Genomic DNA, 15,742 nt, shown 5'->3' with positions numbered 1-15,742 from the left:
TGGCTGAGGAAAACTCTGCCCAAATGTTAAACATCTAAAATAATCCTCCCACGCGGCGGCAGATCACCTGAGCCACGTCTGGAGGGGAAGCTGGTACCTTCTTGTGGTTCTTGTAGACATTGCGGTGAGCAAACTCCTTCCCACACAGTTTGCACTTGTAGGGCTTGTCCTCGCTGTGGATGATCTTGTGGGCAGTGACCTGGTCCAAGCGTTTGAAGGAGCGGCTGCAGATTTCACATGTGTAAGGTCGCTTCTCTAATAACACACACACACAGAAAGAGCTTACAAAGAGGGTCTAGCATATCTTCATAATTCCTGACATATTTGGCATGATGACATGATGTGAATGCGTCTGTCTCAGTGTCTTATTGTTCTGTATGCGTTTGACTGATGTCTGTTTGTTTGACTGATGTCTGTGTGTGTGTGTGTGTGTGTGTGTGTGTGTGTGTGTGTGTGTGTGTGTGTGTGTGTGTGTGTGTGTGTGTGTGTGTGTGTGTGTGTGTGTGTGTGTGTGTGTGTGTGTGTGTGTGTATGTGTGTGTGTGTGTGTGTGTGCGTTTGTATGTGCGTGTGTGGGCGTGTGCGTGTGTGTGTGTGTGCGTGTGTGTGCGTGTGCGTGTGTATGTGCGTGTAATTCATTCGTACCAGAGTGTGTGATCATGTGGCGCTTCAGCTGGTTGGTGGAGATGAATTTCTTGTCACACGCAGGGCAGTCAAATATCTCGTGCACCTAAGATCATAAGATAACACATTACCTCAGTCTGTGGAATAACATTGGCAACCTGTCTGGTAGGGTTTCCAGTGACGGAGGACGGTTTGCTCATCTAGTGCAGCACTTGGTCTGAGGTATTGAGGTTACAGAGTTGTCTTTATGGCCCCAGGGATGAGATTTGGTTGCCCATTCTGACTGCACAACGTTGGAAAAAAAAAACCTCAGCCCTTGCAGACATAGAGGGAGCATTGCAGATGCTCTGTCCAAAACACACATACAGTACACTTTCAGTGACACACACACACACACACAGACCTACACAGACACACACACACACACACACACACACACACACACACACACACACACACACACACACACAAACATATACACAGATGCACACACACATGCACACACACATCATCTGGAAATGTAATTAAACTGCCTGAAAGCTTGACTAGCTCTCTCTGGCTCTCAGCTGCGTTATAATAGTACTTATTATGAAAGGTTCCTCTGCAAAGTTATGATAATACAGGATCTGAATACCACTGAAGTATTCAGAGCTTGCTGTAGTCAGTTTTAGCCACTGCTTATTTATGGTAATATTAAGTTGCACAACTTTTGGAAGTTGGGGAATTTCTAACAAATCAGGATTAAAAGTTACTCATCTGAACTGATAACTACCCCGCAAACAGGGAACGTCCCCAGGACGTTAACAGGACATTCGCAAGGTCCCCAATCGTCCCCAATTGGTCCCCGCCACAACGTTCGCTAGAGGACGTTACCAGAACGTTTTTGACGTTCGTAGCAAGTCTACGTTTGGTCCTTCTGTGACGTTCGCATGAGTCTTAAATCGGACTTTTAGGGAACCTTATAAATTGGTCTGTCAGCACACCTCCCCAGGACGTCATTTAAAAACGTCCCCATAACCTTTACCTGCAGGTCCTCTGCGTAACGTTCGCATGAGCCTTAAAACGGACTATTAAGGAACGTTATAATTTGGTCACTCAGCACACGTCCCCAGGACGTCATTTAAAAACGTCCCGTAACCTTTACCTGCAGGTCCTCTGCGTAACGTTCGCATGAGCCTTAAAACGGACTATTAAGGAACGTTATAATTTGGTCACTCAGCACACGTCCCCAGGACGTCATTTAAAAACGTCCCCATAACCTTTACCTGCAGGTCCTCTGCGTGACGTTCGCATGAGCCTTAAAACGGACTATTAAGGAACGTTATAATTTGGTCACTCAGCACACGTCCCCAGGACGTCATTTAAAAACGTCCCGTAACCTTTACCTGCAGGTCCTCTGCGTGACGTTCGCATGAGCCTTAAAACGGACTATTAAGGAACGTTATAATTTGGTCACTCAGCACACGTCCCCAGGACGTCATTTAAAAACGTCCCGTAACCTTTACCTGCAGGTCCTCTGCGTGACGTTCGCATGAGCCTTAAAACGGACTATTAAGGAACGTTATAATTTGGTCACTCAGCACACATCCCCAGGACGTCATTTAAAAACGTCCCGTAACCTTTACCTGCAGGTCCTCTGCGTGACGTTCGCATGAGCCTTAAAACGGACTTTTAGGGACCGTTCTTATTTGGTCCTCTGATGGTCCTCTCTGAACCAGAAGTTCCGCTAGAGAAAAATTATTTTCATTTGCCCGACATTTTAATGATAAGCCGGCCAAATATCTAGCCTATTTCTGCTTCTAAATTAGCCCATTGAAGAAAACTGACGGCCTGCATAGCTTAAATAATAACATAATCAGGTAGTTTAGAATGCAACATGTTTATTTTCCTAAGTTTACAATGGGAAACAAAAACATTTATGTCTGATGCGCGTCAATACGTGGCCTTTAAGCGCAACCTGCTGTGGCGTTAAAATGAGCGCCGCAACATGGTCATTGCTCTGTTCAATGAGAGCAGAGATTCTTAAATTATTCGACCCTCTTGTGAATCCTTTGCACATTTTACTGTGACTATCAATTACCTCGCACCTGAGCCAAGAGAACTTGTCACTCCATAACGACATAAACGCCCGACATTTCAGCTTTTTCTTTAGTGATGCTGTTCGAACATCTAGGGCTTCAGGTATTCAGTGTTTGGAAAGTTCACTTTCTACATGAACTTGCTCAGTTCATTGTTGATAATTCATAATTTTGAACTACGTTCACAGCTCCAATTTTCAATATGAGGCGAGTGCTATAATTTTTCAAAATCTCTGTCTGCAATACCGCTCTCGGCTCTTCCGCGCGCTCACGCACGGTAATAAAAGGAAAAGCGCAACACTGCAGGTATTACAGATTCATCCTCGTCAGAAGGTTTACCCTCATCAGATGTTTTTGGCCTCTGAAAAAAAGCTTTTAAGGCTAGTCTGCTTGGCCATGTTGGATCCTTCTCACTCAGTTCGCTCCTCGTTTGAAACCGAGGGTTTGCGCTTTAAAATGCAGCATATGCGTGTTGTTAAATAACTTTCTAACGGCAGATTAGCCTGTTCCTTTTAAACATAATAAGGGCAGTGCACGTTTGCTTTATAGGCCTTACGTAATATTAGGATTGTTGTCAAAATTGTGTTTGCGAGACGGGATTTTTAAAGAAATTCCAATCAGACAATTTGACCGGTGAGCTCTTCGTTCTGTTGCACCATCTTTGAAGGCCTGTGGAAAGCTCAATATGTTAAAGCTAGACACTTGGTCACCTTCCTATGTATGCATTGTATTGGAATCATGCAGACATTACATTTATAGCACAGATCAGTACAGAAGCATTCATATTTATTTTATTTCATCATTCTTAGTTTGGCTAGTTATTCTGCCTCCCTGCCCGCACGTCCGTGATGTGCCATGGATGTTAATTAAAAAAGGAATCATTACGGAAAACCCTCAATGCGTAGTGCCTGAGATTGCTACAATATGCTTTTCCTCAAACCCTCGGAAAAAAAGACTAAGTTTGTTGGCTGTCTCACAGTGTGATAAACCTGTTAAAGTGGCACTATAGTAATCATTTACATTTACATTTACATTTAGTCATTTAGCAGACGCTTTTATCCAAAGCGACTTACACATGTATACACATTTTACACTGATGGCACACTGCACATCAGGAGCAATTAGGGGTTCAGTGTCTTGCTCAAGGACAAGACAGTGTTAGGACAGTGTTAGGACAGTAGGTAGCGATCTCGTTTAGTAATAGGAAGGTTTACGGTTCAATTCCCATGCCCGCAATCAAGTTTGTAATCGTGTGTGTCTATGCATATCATATGAAATGTGTAATATAAATGAACTTGAACTTGTGTGTGTGCGCGCACTGTAAGCAAAATGACGGCTCCGCGATCTATTATTATTTTATTTTCTTCATTTAGCTCAGCAAAAACGGTCGTGCCTGCTACGTCCGCGGTGCATCCTTGAATAACGTACCCAGGACGTCTTAAATAGGTTTTGTAGATGTCACCACAATGCCCTCAGGACGTTCTTGCAACTTCCTGCAGAACGTCCCCAGGACCTATAGAAACACGTTCCCCAGACGTAACCACAATGCCCTCGGGAGGTGCTTGCAACGTCCTGCATAACGTCCCCAGGACCTATAGAAAACGTTTCCCAGTTGTCACCGCAACGTCCTCGGGACGGTCTTGGAACGTCGTGCAAAACGTCCTAAAGTTGTCACGGGAACCATACACATTTACGTTTTTAGAACGTTCAGAGAGACCATTACGGGACGTCTAGGGGACGTCATTTTGCTTACAGGGTAATTTAATCTTCATTTTGTATTATCTAAATTATAGGTTAAGTCTTATCTTCTTAGCTACTTTGCACAAATTCAAATACTCAACTCAAATACTCAACTCAAAAACTCAATCACACAAAAAAATATATATATATTAATACTGCTCCAAAAGATCTAGAAAACCGTCTCTAATACTGATATGAGAAGCCTGCTAAACCAGATTTTTTTTTGATAATTCTGGGCAGTTTTATAACAGTACAACAATCAATCTAAATTCTTGACAAAATGACTCATCGAGTAATAATTGAGTTTCAGTCATATTCTTCCTCCAAAACAATGATTCTATTGTCAGCTATGTCTATGGAAGTGCAGCGCACTATTTTAGGAGCCGATCAGCTCAGCGACAGAATGTGAGGACATAAACAAAGTCCTGGTCCTTGCTAGTCTTGTTCTCATCGTGTTTCATATTTGATCAATGACTTGTCTAGCTTGAAAGGCCCTCCATCAATGGGAACCCATGAGACAAAAGCAAACATTTGGAACTCCATTAAGCTGACAAAGAACCAACTGAGAGGAGAAACTTCGGGAACCTTTTCTCCTGAGAGCGGAAAAAAAAGTCCCCATGCTTGAGCTGAGAGGACTGATAGCTTTGGTGGGCACCCAAAGGTTAAATTTCGCCTGAATGCATTCATTTGAATGAGAATGAGGCACATCGGCTTCACATTAACCGGAGAAAAATTACTTGTTTCGCAGATAAATGCCATATCTGTGGTCTGACCGATTCCAAATACTGCATGATGAATCACTTTTCTGTCCCTTTTGAAAAGCCCCACCAGAGTCTGGTGTCAGGCCATGTCTCCATTGTCTAGTACGTCAGCGCAGCATCTCTCATGTGTATGCAAGCAAGATAGTACCATTAAGGCCTCACCAGCCCAGGCTTAAAGGCCTAGCTTTAATTAAAGAGAGGAATGGCTGCTTTGACATTTGGGAGACTCAAAGCCATGTCTCAGGAGGGAAATTAGATTTTCGCAGGGGTCAAAACACACTGCAGCAGATGGCTGCAGGTCATTTCTGGTTACCTGCGGGAGGAACATCACGGCGGTATCTTCTGGGAGACACTAACAGCTATCCACAATCAAATTTCTGGGTATAAACACAGACACAGGGGCTATTCAGCTCCGACAAATTAAGGACAACTCTCCTTGAAGGACAACCTCCCATAGAGAGCTGGTTCAGTGAAGGCCCAGACTGAGAACATTTTACAAATTCACATTTGCATGTTAATTACTGATATCTCCTTCCGTGTTTAATGGAAGTGGTACGACCTTTTTGGTGAAAAAACTAAGCAGAACAATTAGATCTGATGCCATTAATTATATGGAATGCAATGAGCCTGTGATTGTATTAACACTGTCTCTAGTGTCTTGTGTTATTTTTGTTGACATAATATTAGTACTACTTTGTTCAGCATGGTTTCAATTCTTCGCCTTCAATACTGGATCATTCTATAGATTAGAGTAATTTATCTTAAATGACTAGTGCTTTATCACTTCTTAAGATGACATTTTAGCTCACTGTGACCACTTTTAGGTTTTTTGGCCAGAAGACTCCTGACGCCGAGGTTAAAGTCTTTTTGTCTGCTCAGAGTGCCTCTTGAATTTCACAAGGTCCGCAGGGATGAGCTTGTGAAACAAAAACCGACCTTCCTCTCCTGTGTCACAGAGTCGGAAAATGTTACAATGTTAACATAAAGTTAAACTCCCACAGTGGGCGAGAGAGAGAGGGAGGGGGAGAGAGAATGAGGGAAAAGGAAGGAGAAAGTGAAAGAGAGAGAAGAGCGACTGGGCAAAGATATATATTTGTGTCCAGAAACTCTAAAAATCGGGTGACAAAGCTATGAAAACTGAGACACGGATGGATAGAAATGCACCAGACAGAAACCAGAGCCTTGAGCAACGGGGAAATAAGAAATAAAGGAAGGGAGACATTGCTGAAGGGATAGGCTGGATGGACAAGACCTCTGACCTTGCGATGCTCCTGGAGGTTGAGGGAGGAGGAGCATTTCTTGTTGCAGATGGTACACATAAGTTTCCTTCGAGCGCTTCCTAAAAAATAAATTGAAAAAAAAAAGCAAATAATTACACTCGTGAAACTCACACACAGATTTCGGCACAACACATTTTTTATGGACTTCTTATGATGCTAAGTGTCGACTGACGGAGCCTGCGTGCCAAAACTCATTAGGACAGCTGTTGCACCACAAAGATGAGCACATGGCCTTATGCAGTCCAAGTGAGAAAACTCAAAGAACATCTCAAGATGGTTGGTTTCCTGAACTCGGCATCCTCCTCAGAGTTTGGCTAACAAAGAGAGGCTAACGCAGGATTTGGGCTGACAGCTATGCCAACTGTTCCAAGGCTTCATTCCAAAGAGATAAAAAACCCTCCTACACTTTGACAGTGGGAATCCTTTGCCAAACTTCCATGCAAGATCTAAGTGTGAAAAAAAGCCAAAGGACAATGGAATCTCATCCGACGTGACACAACGGGTTGTTTTTGCCAATATTGCATTTAAGGAAGTGCGGGAGGATGTGTATTTTGTGTCTGTTGGGCCTGGAGCCAAAGCAGTATATTTTGTACTTCTCTCTCCTTCTCACGTTTGCATGCTTCAAGATGTAGCGCCGTGCAGGTGTTCTCCATGAAACAGCACAGCTCCACAACTACGATAACACAGTCGAGAGTTGCTCACGAGCCAGGAAGTGGCTGTACGGAACACTAAGTGCCCACAGACATCTCTGTCTCTTCTCTCTCTCAAGTTAACTCAGGCATGTGACGCCCACCAAATGATAAACACACACACACACACACACACACACGTGCTCACATCTAACGGAGGTGAGAGGTCAAATGCCAGCTGTACTTCCTACTCTTACGAGCGGTCGGCTGGAGATGAACACCACCGCGAAAAAGAGGGTCTCTAATGGCCAGCGCCTGTCAGCTTCCACTGGGTCCTTCTCAAGTTTTAATAAGCCAGTAAAAAACGTATTACAGGGACAACAGAGCAACCCCCCACCCAACCCCTTTCCTCTTCAAGTCCCAGCTGACGTCACTGCATGATGGGTGACTCGGGTCTCTGCAGTCCTCGCCACTTCCCCTCTCGCCCACGTACCCACACAGAGACGGCTAGGCTAATGCCTAATGCAAGACAGAGCCTCGGCCTGGGGCTAAGGCTAAGGCCTAGACCAGTGAGAGACATAGCTCAGCAGCTACATCACCACTCACAGTAATAGGTCAGTGCGGCTCCACGTTCTCACCATGAACTTTAACCAGACGGATGGCTCCTTTCTGCCATTCATTAGACTCACATTATGGGCCCTCATTTCATTGAAGGGCAACAGGGCAACAAGCAAAGCAACGTGCAACGAGCAAAGTCCGTCTTAAGCTATCATGTGGTGCGTTGGAGCACTGGACTGACCCACTCATCTTTGTGTTTAGGATCTTGCTCATGGTATTTAATGTAGTGATAGTTCATGTGCGGCAGATTTTGCTCATTGCCAGTTGCCCGTCCCCCGACAAAGAGGGGGGAGAAAACACGACATTGAATGGATTGGATTAATATGGAAATGGTTTTGGCATGAACAAAAATCACAAATAAACTAGAACGAGCTGAGAGCATATTAGAGTGTGAGAGCATTTAGCATTTAGCCATTTAGCCAAAGCCTTGCACACTTTTTCCCCAATATTTTGTAAGAGTTTTTCAAAGATAAAAACAAACAACATAAAACAAAACGTGATGGCAAATTTATATGCTCGAGGAACCTATTCCTATTCTCAGGATTGTTAGAGTGGTCTGCAGAGTATACGTTCTGGTAGAGTTCTGCTTGGTTTGAAAAGTGCCGCACTCCTCTACTGTCTTTTAGTGAGGAATATGAGTCCTACAGTCCTACCCTTTGCCAGATGAGCTAATATTCTTCTATTGGTAGACTGAAATAGAAGCTGCTTGGTGTAGAAAATAGCAGTTTCTGCTTTCTGACTTAGGAGGTGGTCAAGGATTGAGCTTCATCTGTGACCGTGACCAATGCTTTTTAAACACGCCCAAATATAATGTTTACATGTATTTTGGCAAAATCATAATCAGCGCATTAATGATGGGATGTCTGCGACAAATGATTAACATTACGCAAACAACGAGAGGTTGTGCTGTCAAACTAAATACAACCGTCCTTGAACAGCAGCCCAGCTAATACCAATACCCCAACTGGGGTCAAGCACAAACCGATGTAAAAAGTAATCAACATAGAAGTTTAGGAAAGTAGAAGTTATAGAGCCGAAGAGAAGCACAGCAACACACACCAAAAGAGGTCATCACCACAGAGAAAGGAAGGAAGAAAATAACTCTCCATGCAGCCTCCGTTCCCATGTGAACCCAGCCCGAGGACTAATTAGGTTCTCATGTTGAACTGATCACTGGCTAGTTAGTTGAAAATCAAATAAGAAAGGCACTGATCATTTTTCGCAAAGTGTCAAAACTCATAATGCCTACCCCAGCAACACGAGTCAACACACTGCCAATACTGGCCTAGCTCGCCCGTATTACTCCATGGAACTGTCCACAAATTGTTGTGCTTCATATTCATTCTCAAATGTGTGATTGTTCCCTTTGTAGTTGGTGACAATCTTGGCTGGATACCAGCTCCTGTTCCAGAATTTTCTACTTGTCCTGAGAGTTGATGAGGACCTGATGAGGACAGTTCCCCTCTGACCCCAGGCTCTGGTGGGTTTGGTTGGCTTGTGTGTGTGTGTGTGTGTGTGCGTGTGTGTGTGTGTGTGTGCGTGTGTGTGTGTGTGTGTGTGTGTGTGTGTGTGTGTGTGTGTGTGTGTGTGTGTGTGTGTGTGTGTGTGTGTGTGTGTGTGTGTGTGTGTGTGTGTGTGCGTGTGTGTGTGTGTGCCTTCAACAGACCTGTATGCACATTTCCCTTGTGTTTCTTCAGTGCATCTTTGCTCTTGAACCTCTTCCCACAGCTCTCTGCCTTACAGATGAACCTGGCATCTCCTTTACAAGCCTCTTTGTGCTGCTCAAAACTACAAATTGAGAGAGAGAGACAGAGACAGAGACAGAGCTGCACTTCTTAATGTACTAAATATTTTCATTCAGTAAATTCTAGGCAGCAACATTTGTAGGAGTTTGTCAGAACCTGAGGGAAAGCCAGAGAGGCCACCCATGACAAAACAACAACTGATTATAATTAGAATTGTCTTATTTTGTGATATCATTTGAATTATGTAAATGTGTGTATGTATGTGGCTTTGGCAAAAATGTTGCTGTAACATTCATGCCAATACATATAATTGAATTTAGTTGAAATTGAAATGAGAGAGACAGTGAAAGAGGGAGAGAGAGAGAGAAACAGAGTTAGAAAGAGAGGGAAGAAAGTGTGTCTGTGGTGGTGGTCTTAATGAGCCTTGAAGAACCTTGCCAGTTTGGTCTCCATTTATGTAGCTAGCCTACCTGGACTCTGAGCAGAAGGTGCTGTGGCAGAGAGAGCATTGGTGGGCTTTGGCTGAGTCTCCTGATGGGGCCTGGTTCTCTGTGCAGTGCAGGACACTGATGAAGAAGAAAAAAAAAAAAGAAAAAAACAAACAGACAAGACTCTCAGACATTGCTGTACAATGTCTTAAATCCTCACTGAAACATCGGCAAACACTGTGATACAGTACAGAGACTCAAGTCTGCGCCTCAAGGTTCCCCAGTACTCTGGAGCACAACTTGTGTAATGAGTACATACAGATGCTTAATACAGGGCCCGTATGTGCACACACTGTTTATGCGATTACTCATTGCCCAGTCTGAGGTACAGTAAGTGGAGTAGGATGTTTATATTAATGTGTGGTGCCTGGTGTGTTCTGGAACTGTGGTGTGTTCTGGAACTGTGGTGTGTTCTGGAACTGTGCTCAGATCAATGCTACTCACTGGCGCTGGAGGGCCTGCTTGACAGGGAACTTCTTGCCACAGCTGCGACACTTGAACTCCTTCTCCTCGGTGCTGGCCCTCTGGTGCAGGCTCTGGAGATGTGCCGCCAGGATCTCCTCACTGGGAAAGCTGCTCTCACACAGCAGGCATGGGTGGTCCTCCTTCTTAATCGTCAGCTCTGTGTAGGTAGAGAGAAACAGACAGTTAACACACACAGACATAAGGGAAGCCGGGAGATCCATGTCCTTATATTTAATCCAATGAACAGCTATTGATTTCCCATACCATACATCTCAGTGGACGCTCTCTCATGAAGGATATACATTTGCTATAAACACAGAAAGCCCTATAAAAGTGATTAAAATATCGGATACATTAGTACGCAAGCAGATGGGTCCCCCTTACGTGCCGTGGTTCTGCTTAAGGTTCCTTCCTGACTAACAGGGAGTTTTTCCTTGCTCCTGCTGCCATTGTGCTTGCACTAAGGGGGTCCAGGCTCTGGGCTCTGAGACAACTGTATTGTTATGGCGCTATATAAATAAAATGGAATTAAATTGACTTGAATCACACCTTCATTGAGATGCTTGGCCTCAATACTGTTTTCATCTTCATCCTTGATGTCTTCCTCCTCTTCTTCCTCCTCCTCCTCCATGTCACTGTCCAGGTAGCCAATGAGCAGCTCTGTGTCTGTCTCGATGTCATCCACAGCCAGGTAGAAGATATTCTCTCCATCCTGCAGACCAAAGGGCAGGCCATTCAGACTGTCAACAGTGATCAAAGACACTCTCATAAATCTAAATAAGGTTCTGAGTCAAAGACAAGCTAAGTCAAAACAGGGAAATAACTTAAACCTTATCACAGCAACATAACTATGTTTCATTTTGACCTGACAGTCAACTCCTCGACTTGCATGATGGCATACACATTGTATGCCTCAGGGAGTGGAACATTAATTAAACACACACACACACACACACACACACACACACACACACACACACACACACACACACACAAACCGGCACATCGACTTTTGACATACACAAAATTAAGGGCCCAAGACCCATTACAATGAGACATTGGTGTGTTTGTCTGCTAGTCTTGATTAAGGTCAAAGGCCAAGCAGTCAGCGCCCCTAAATATGTTGTCTTTAAACTTTCATATTCCAAAGGTCAGCCCTCTAATGAAATCAAAGTGTCACAGTCCGTCTTCTTCTGGATTATAAATATGCACATATATTAATCTCAACAGAAAAAATGCCATAAATGTCACAGCTGATGGAAGCCAGAGCTGAAAGCACACATGTATGACCTTTGAGCAGACGCTGGGTTTTAGCACTGTAGCATTAATGGCAAAACCATAGCCTTCAGACCACAGGTCCTGGGCTAACATGCCTCTCTGCAAGTCTGTTTTATTATTAGAAGGGTGAAACTTACCAGTGCTTCATTTTCCCTCTCCCTCTCTTTCTCCCTCTCTCTGTCTGAACATATGGTGTGTGTGTGTGTGTGTGTGTGTGTGAGTGCGTGTGTGTGTGTGTGTGTGTGTGTGTGTGTGTGTGTGTGTGTGCGTGTGTGTGTGTGTGTGTGTGTGTGTGTGTGTGTGTGTGTGTGTGTGTGTGTGTGTGTGTGTGGGTGTGTTTGGGTGGGCTTGTGTTATGGGTGGGTAGGACCTAGAAGAACTACTGCCATTTGAAAATAAAACATGAAAACAACTAAAAACCACAGCTGGAAGAACAATTCTGTGTTTGTGTGTTCTGGTGTTTCCCTCTATTTGTCCCGATTGAACTATGTGGCCATTGGCGACTTGGACAAGATTTGAGCTTACATTTGGTGCAACAACGGCAACAGTTCTATTGTCTATACAGCTGACCTAGCTGATCTAGATGAGCAGCTGAGGCTTCTGCTGAAGACCTGTGTTTAAGCAAGGCTCATTACACACCAGGCATAGTTATCAAACACACCGACCTCTACATCTCTCTCCTCAGACCTCTATCAGGAGGACGGATTTCACAACATGTCTGCACCCGTAGACAAAACAATTTACCCAAGTGCCACGCTCAGTCTCTCTGCTCTTCTCAGGTATATTTAGTCCTGCTTGCTAAATGTGTGACTGGCTAATCTAACTGCAAGAGCTATCCTTTCTCTCGAATCCTTTAATTCCCATTCTGTCTTGGCGTTCTCTCATTTTAATTTTAATCTCCTCTATTTTGTTGCCTTTCTTGTTCTTTTTTCCCTTTTTCTCTCTATTCTCTCTCTCTTCTTTCTTTGTCTTTCTCTCTCACTGTCTTTCTTTTTCCCCGTCTTTTCTTCTTGCCCTCACTCTCTTACTCTCTCACTGTCTCTCTTTCTCTCTCCATCTCCCTCCCTCCCTCTGTCTGCCTTTTTTCCTCTCTTCCTCTCTCTCTCTCTCTCTCTCCCTCTGTCTCTCTGCTGGGTCTGTGGCTTGAAGTCTTTGAATCTGGCAGTGCGATAAGGCTGGAGGTGTTGTTATCTCTGGAGCACCGGCTGGCTCGTACCTGAATGGCCGCCAGGTTCTTCTGCTCCTGAGACGGTGCCTGATGGACGAAACGCAGCCAGTTAGCGGTTCGAGGGTTGCTGGCGTCTAGGATGTACAACACATCCCCTTTGGTCCCCCGTACCTGCAAGACACACAGAAAAATCTGCCAAAACTGTTCACCACTGCAGTCAGAGCCTCCATCTGAAGACCCACAAAACACGGCAGCCCAAACGAGGACATTGGCATTCAAAAGCGGGTTGATTTTCACAGACATGTTATTACAAGTAAAATGTAACATTATGTTCTTCTCTGGACACCAGTACATGAATATTTAATGTTTCTGTCAGCTAATCAGTTCAACAGTTAGACAGTTTTGAGAATTACTCTCTGTCTGAATATGTGAGTGTTCAAGCATTCAAATTAGATCTATTGCACACAAGTTATCAAGTGTTCTAAAACACACTGTAACTTTCCCTGATGTTAAAATAATGACTACATTATTCGACAGAGTGGGATGGCGTCTCGTGCCAACAAAAACTCGAGCCTAATAATTACCGTCTGATGATCACTGAACTGCACAAACCAAAATCATCAAATTGCTGATATAGTCTTACACAAAACTGCTTGATATACTAGTGCAGAACAGTTCAAAGTTGAAAACTCTTCCCATACTGAGTTGATAAAATTGGATAAAAAATTGTAGTGCAGAGATAGAAGATTGGCCTGCTGAATACCAGAAGATAATATCACACAGTTTAAAAATATGAATCAAAATTATAAAAGGCTGTTATTACCGATGTCACCAGGGAATTTGAGCCCTGTGTCATCAAGAAGGTAGAAATTACAGTTGGTATGCATATAAACACACAATTCACAGATTTCAATCTTGCAGACACTTGTATTCTCTCAGTAAGGCTATTTGTATGTCATTACAGCTTTGTGGAGATCATTGACTATTACATAAACTATATTGTGGCTCCAGTAAATGCAGTGTGTGGAATTTGGCAAGCAGATACTTCAGTAATGCAACAAGATGGCACAGGAACAGTATGGGCTGAGAACATCGTCTACATGTCTGCTCCAATCAAGCATTACTTAGGAGCAACGTTTATGTTACTTTATAAAAATAAAAATAATGAATTGAGATGCTTCATTAGGGCTTTAAGGACCATTTTGCTGTACCCCACTGAAAACATGACGTGCCATAAGGAGCCCTGCATTTTCCCTAGCTGTCTGTGTATCTGATGTCTATGTGTCTATCTGTCTGTCTGTCTGTCTGTCTGTCTATCTGTCTGTGTATCTGATGTCTATTTGTCTATCTGTCTGTCTGTCTGTCTATCTGTCTGTAAGTCTGTCTGTATGTCTGTCTGTCCATCGGTCTATCTTCTTCTTTTGTCTATCTATATTTATGTATATTAACACATTAAATATTATATTAGGCATTAATGCACATACACTGAGTTAAAACTGACACACAATGAAGGCCATATTGTGCTAGGGCACAAAAGAAATGCATGGGGTGTGATGATGTCAGTACTCAAAGATCCACACTGAGCCATCATGGATTACTGCACCTCCCACATCAATCGCGGGTCCATGCTCTCATCCATTTCGCTCGGCATTTTCTTCTCTCCAGCAAATGGGCCAAACTTCTCTCCCTTAGACAAAACAGTAAGATATTAGGCTACTCTTTGTTACAATTGACATATGACAAATATGTATAGTTACACTGTTAAAATTTTAGAAACGATGTGTAGGCTATTCTTTAGTGTAAACTATCCAAAAGTCACCTTACAGTGCTTCTTTAGCTCAACTCGTGGCTACTTTGATTCATTTTGATTCTTGCATGTCACCAATCCAAATTAGATTACTATTCTACCCTTCATCTACGTCTGTCTTTCATTTATCAAAATATGTTATTTAATTGGCATCTCTTCATCTACAACTGGTAGCAGTGGATACAGTCATCAGACGAGGTAGTTTCACGTTGTAGGTTATATACAAATCGCGAAGAGTAGATACTCTTATACTTGCAACTGGACTATTGAGACAGAGCAAATGTTCACTCCTCCATACGTGGCACTTCACGTCAGCAGCTGTAAAACGAACACCGACATTGCTATCGCTATGCATTTTTACTACTCCCTAACGCGTTAAACTCTGGTCTTAAGTTAACGTAAACTTTTTTCCCATAAACGCTGAAACATATTAGTCTTAACTGTGTCGCCAAGTTTGTATTTGTTTTCGTTTTTCCTAACTGAAATGAACAAACCTTCTTGACTCTTCTCGCGGTGTAAAGCCCGATTCCGTCTTGGACCTTAGATGACTTCAGAGCAAATCTGTCTGGCACGTACATACCCAACATTGTCATTGCTTGAATCGAACTTTTATCTGTTGAATGACAGATTATGTTAACTAAAACAAGAATGTTTTAGGATGATTTCGTGTAGACGGGAGGTATTTCAAGCTCTGTCTCGGTGTCCAGGTTGGACTTCCATGTTTCTCTCTCTTCGTGCAAAGCAAGGCGCAGCTCTGATTGGTCGAAAGTTTTGGTAGCCAGGAGCTATGTTAAAGCTCGAGGGATGCTGCCGATTTATGTTTGTAGGGCATTTCAGACACTGTAGACAACCTGGTTTTCAGCCTCCAGGTTAGATCATTATTAGAATTTTCTATTCAAAAATGTTGGAGAGAACTGGGATATGTATTTGGGATAGATATAGATAGAGAGATAGATAGATAGATAAATAGATAGATAGATGGATAGATGGATAGATAGGTAGATCGATTACTTTAATCATCCACAAACGGAAAAAAGATTTAATTGTATAAACACCTGTACA

At 43.2% G+C, this 15,742-nt stretch overlaps 1 protein-coding gene across 1 annotated transcript in view; it reads right to left on the bottom strand.

Annotated features, from left to right (window-relative positions):
- The window catches only part of prdm5 (PR domain containing 5), a gene marked incomplete at both ends in the record, with an annotated part of 52,804 nt that extends 37,531 nt beyond the window's left edge, over positions 1-15,273 (bottom strand). Inside the window, 10 exons of the mRNA XM_080859979.1 lie at positions 98-255; positions 645-729; positions 6,462-6,541; positions 9,396-9,517; positions 9,945-10,040; positions 10,407-10,584; positions 10,977-11,139; positions 12,922-13,044; positions 14,477-14,560; positions 15,175-15,273. Of these exons, the coding sequence (XP_080716105.1) occupies positions 98-255; positions 645-729; positions 6,462-6,541; positions 9,396-9,517; positions 9,945-10,040; positions 10,407-10,584; positions 10,977-11,139; positions 12,922-13,044; positions 14,477-14,560; positions 15,175-15,273 (1,188 nt within the window). The remainder of the gene's footprint in view (positions 1-97; positions 256-644; positions 730-6,461; positions 6,542-9,395; positions 9,518-9,944; positions 10,041-10,406; positions 10,585-10,976; positions 11,140-12,921; positions 13,045-14,476; positions 14,561-15,174) is intronic.
- Positions 15,274-15,742: the final 469 nt, after the last annotated feature.

This window comes from Sprattus sprattus (assembly GCF_963457725.1).
Source record: "Sprattus sprattus genome assembly, chromosome: 2".
Classification (NCBI taxonomy): Eukaryota; Metazoa; Chordata; class Actinopteri; order Clupeiformes; family Clupeidae; genus Sprattus; species Sprattus sprattus.
Note: the sequence above shows the minus strand (reverse complement) of the source record. Positions and strands in the feature narration are given on the sequence as shown.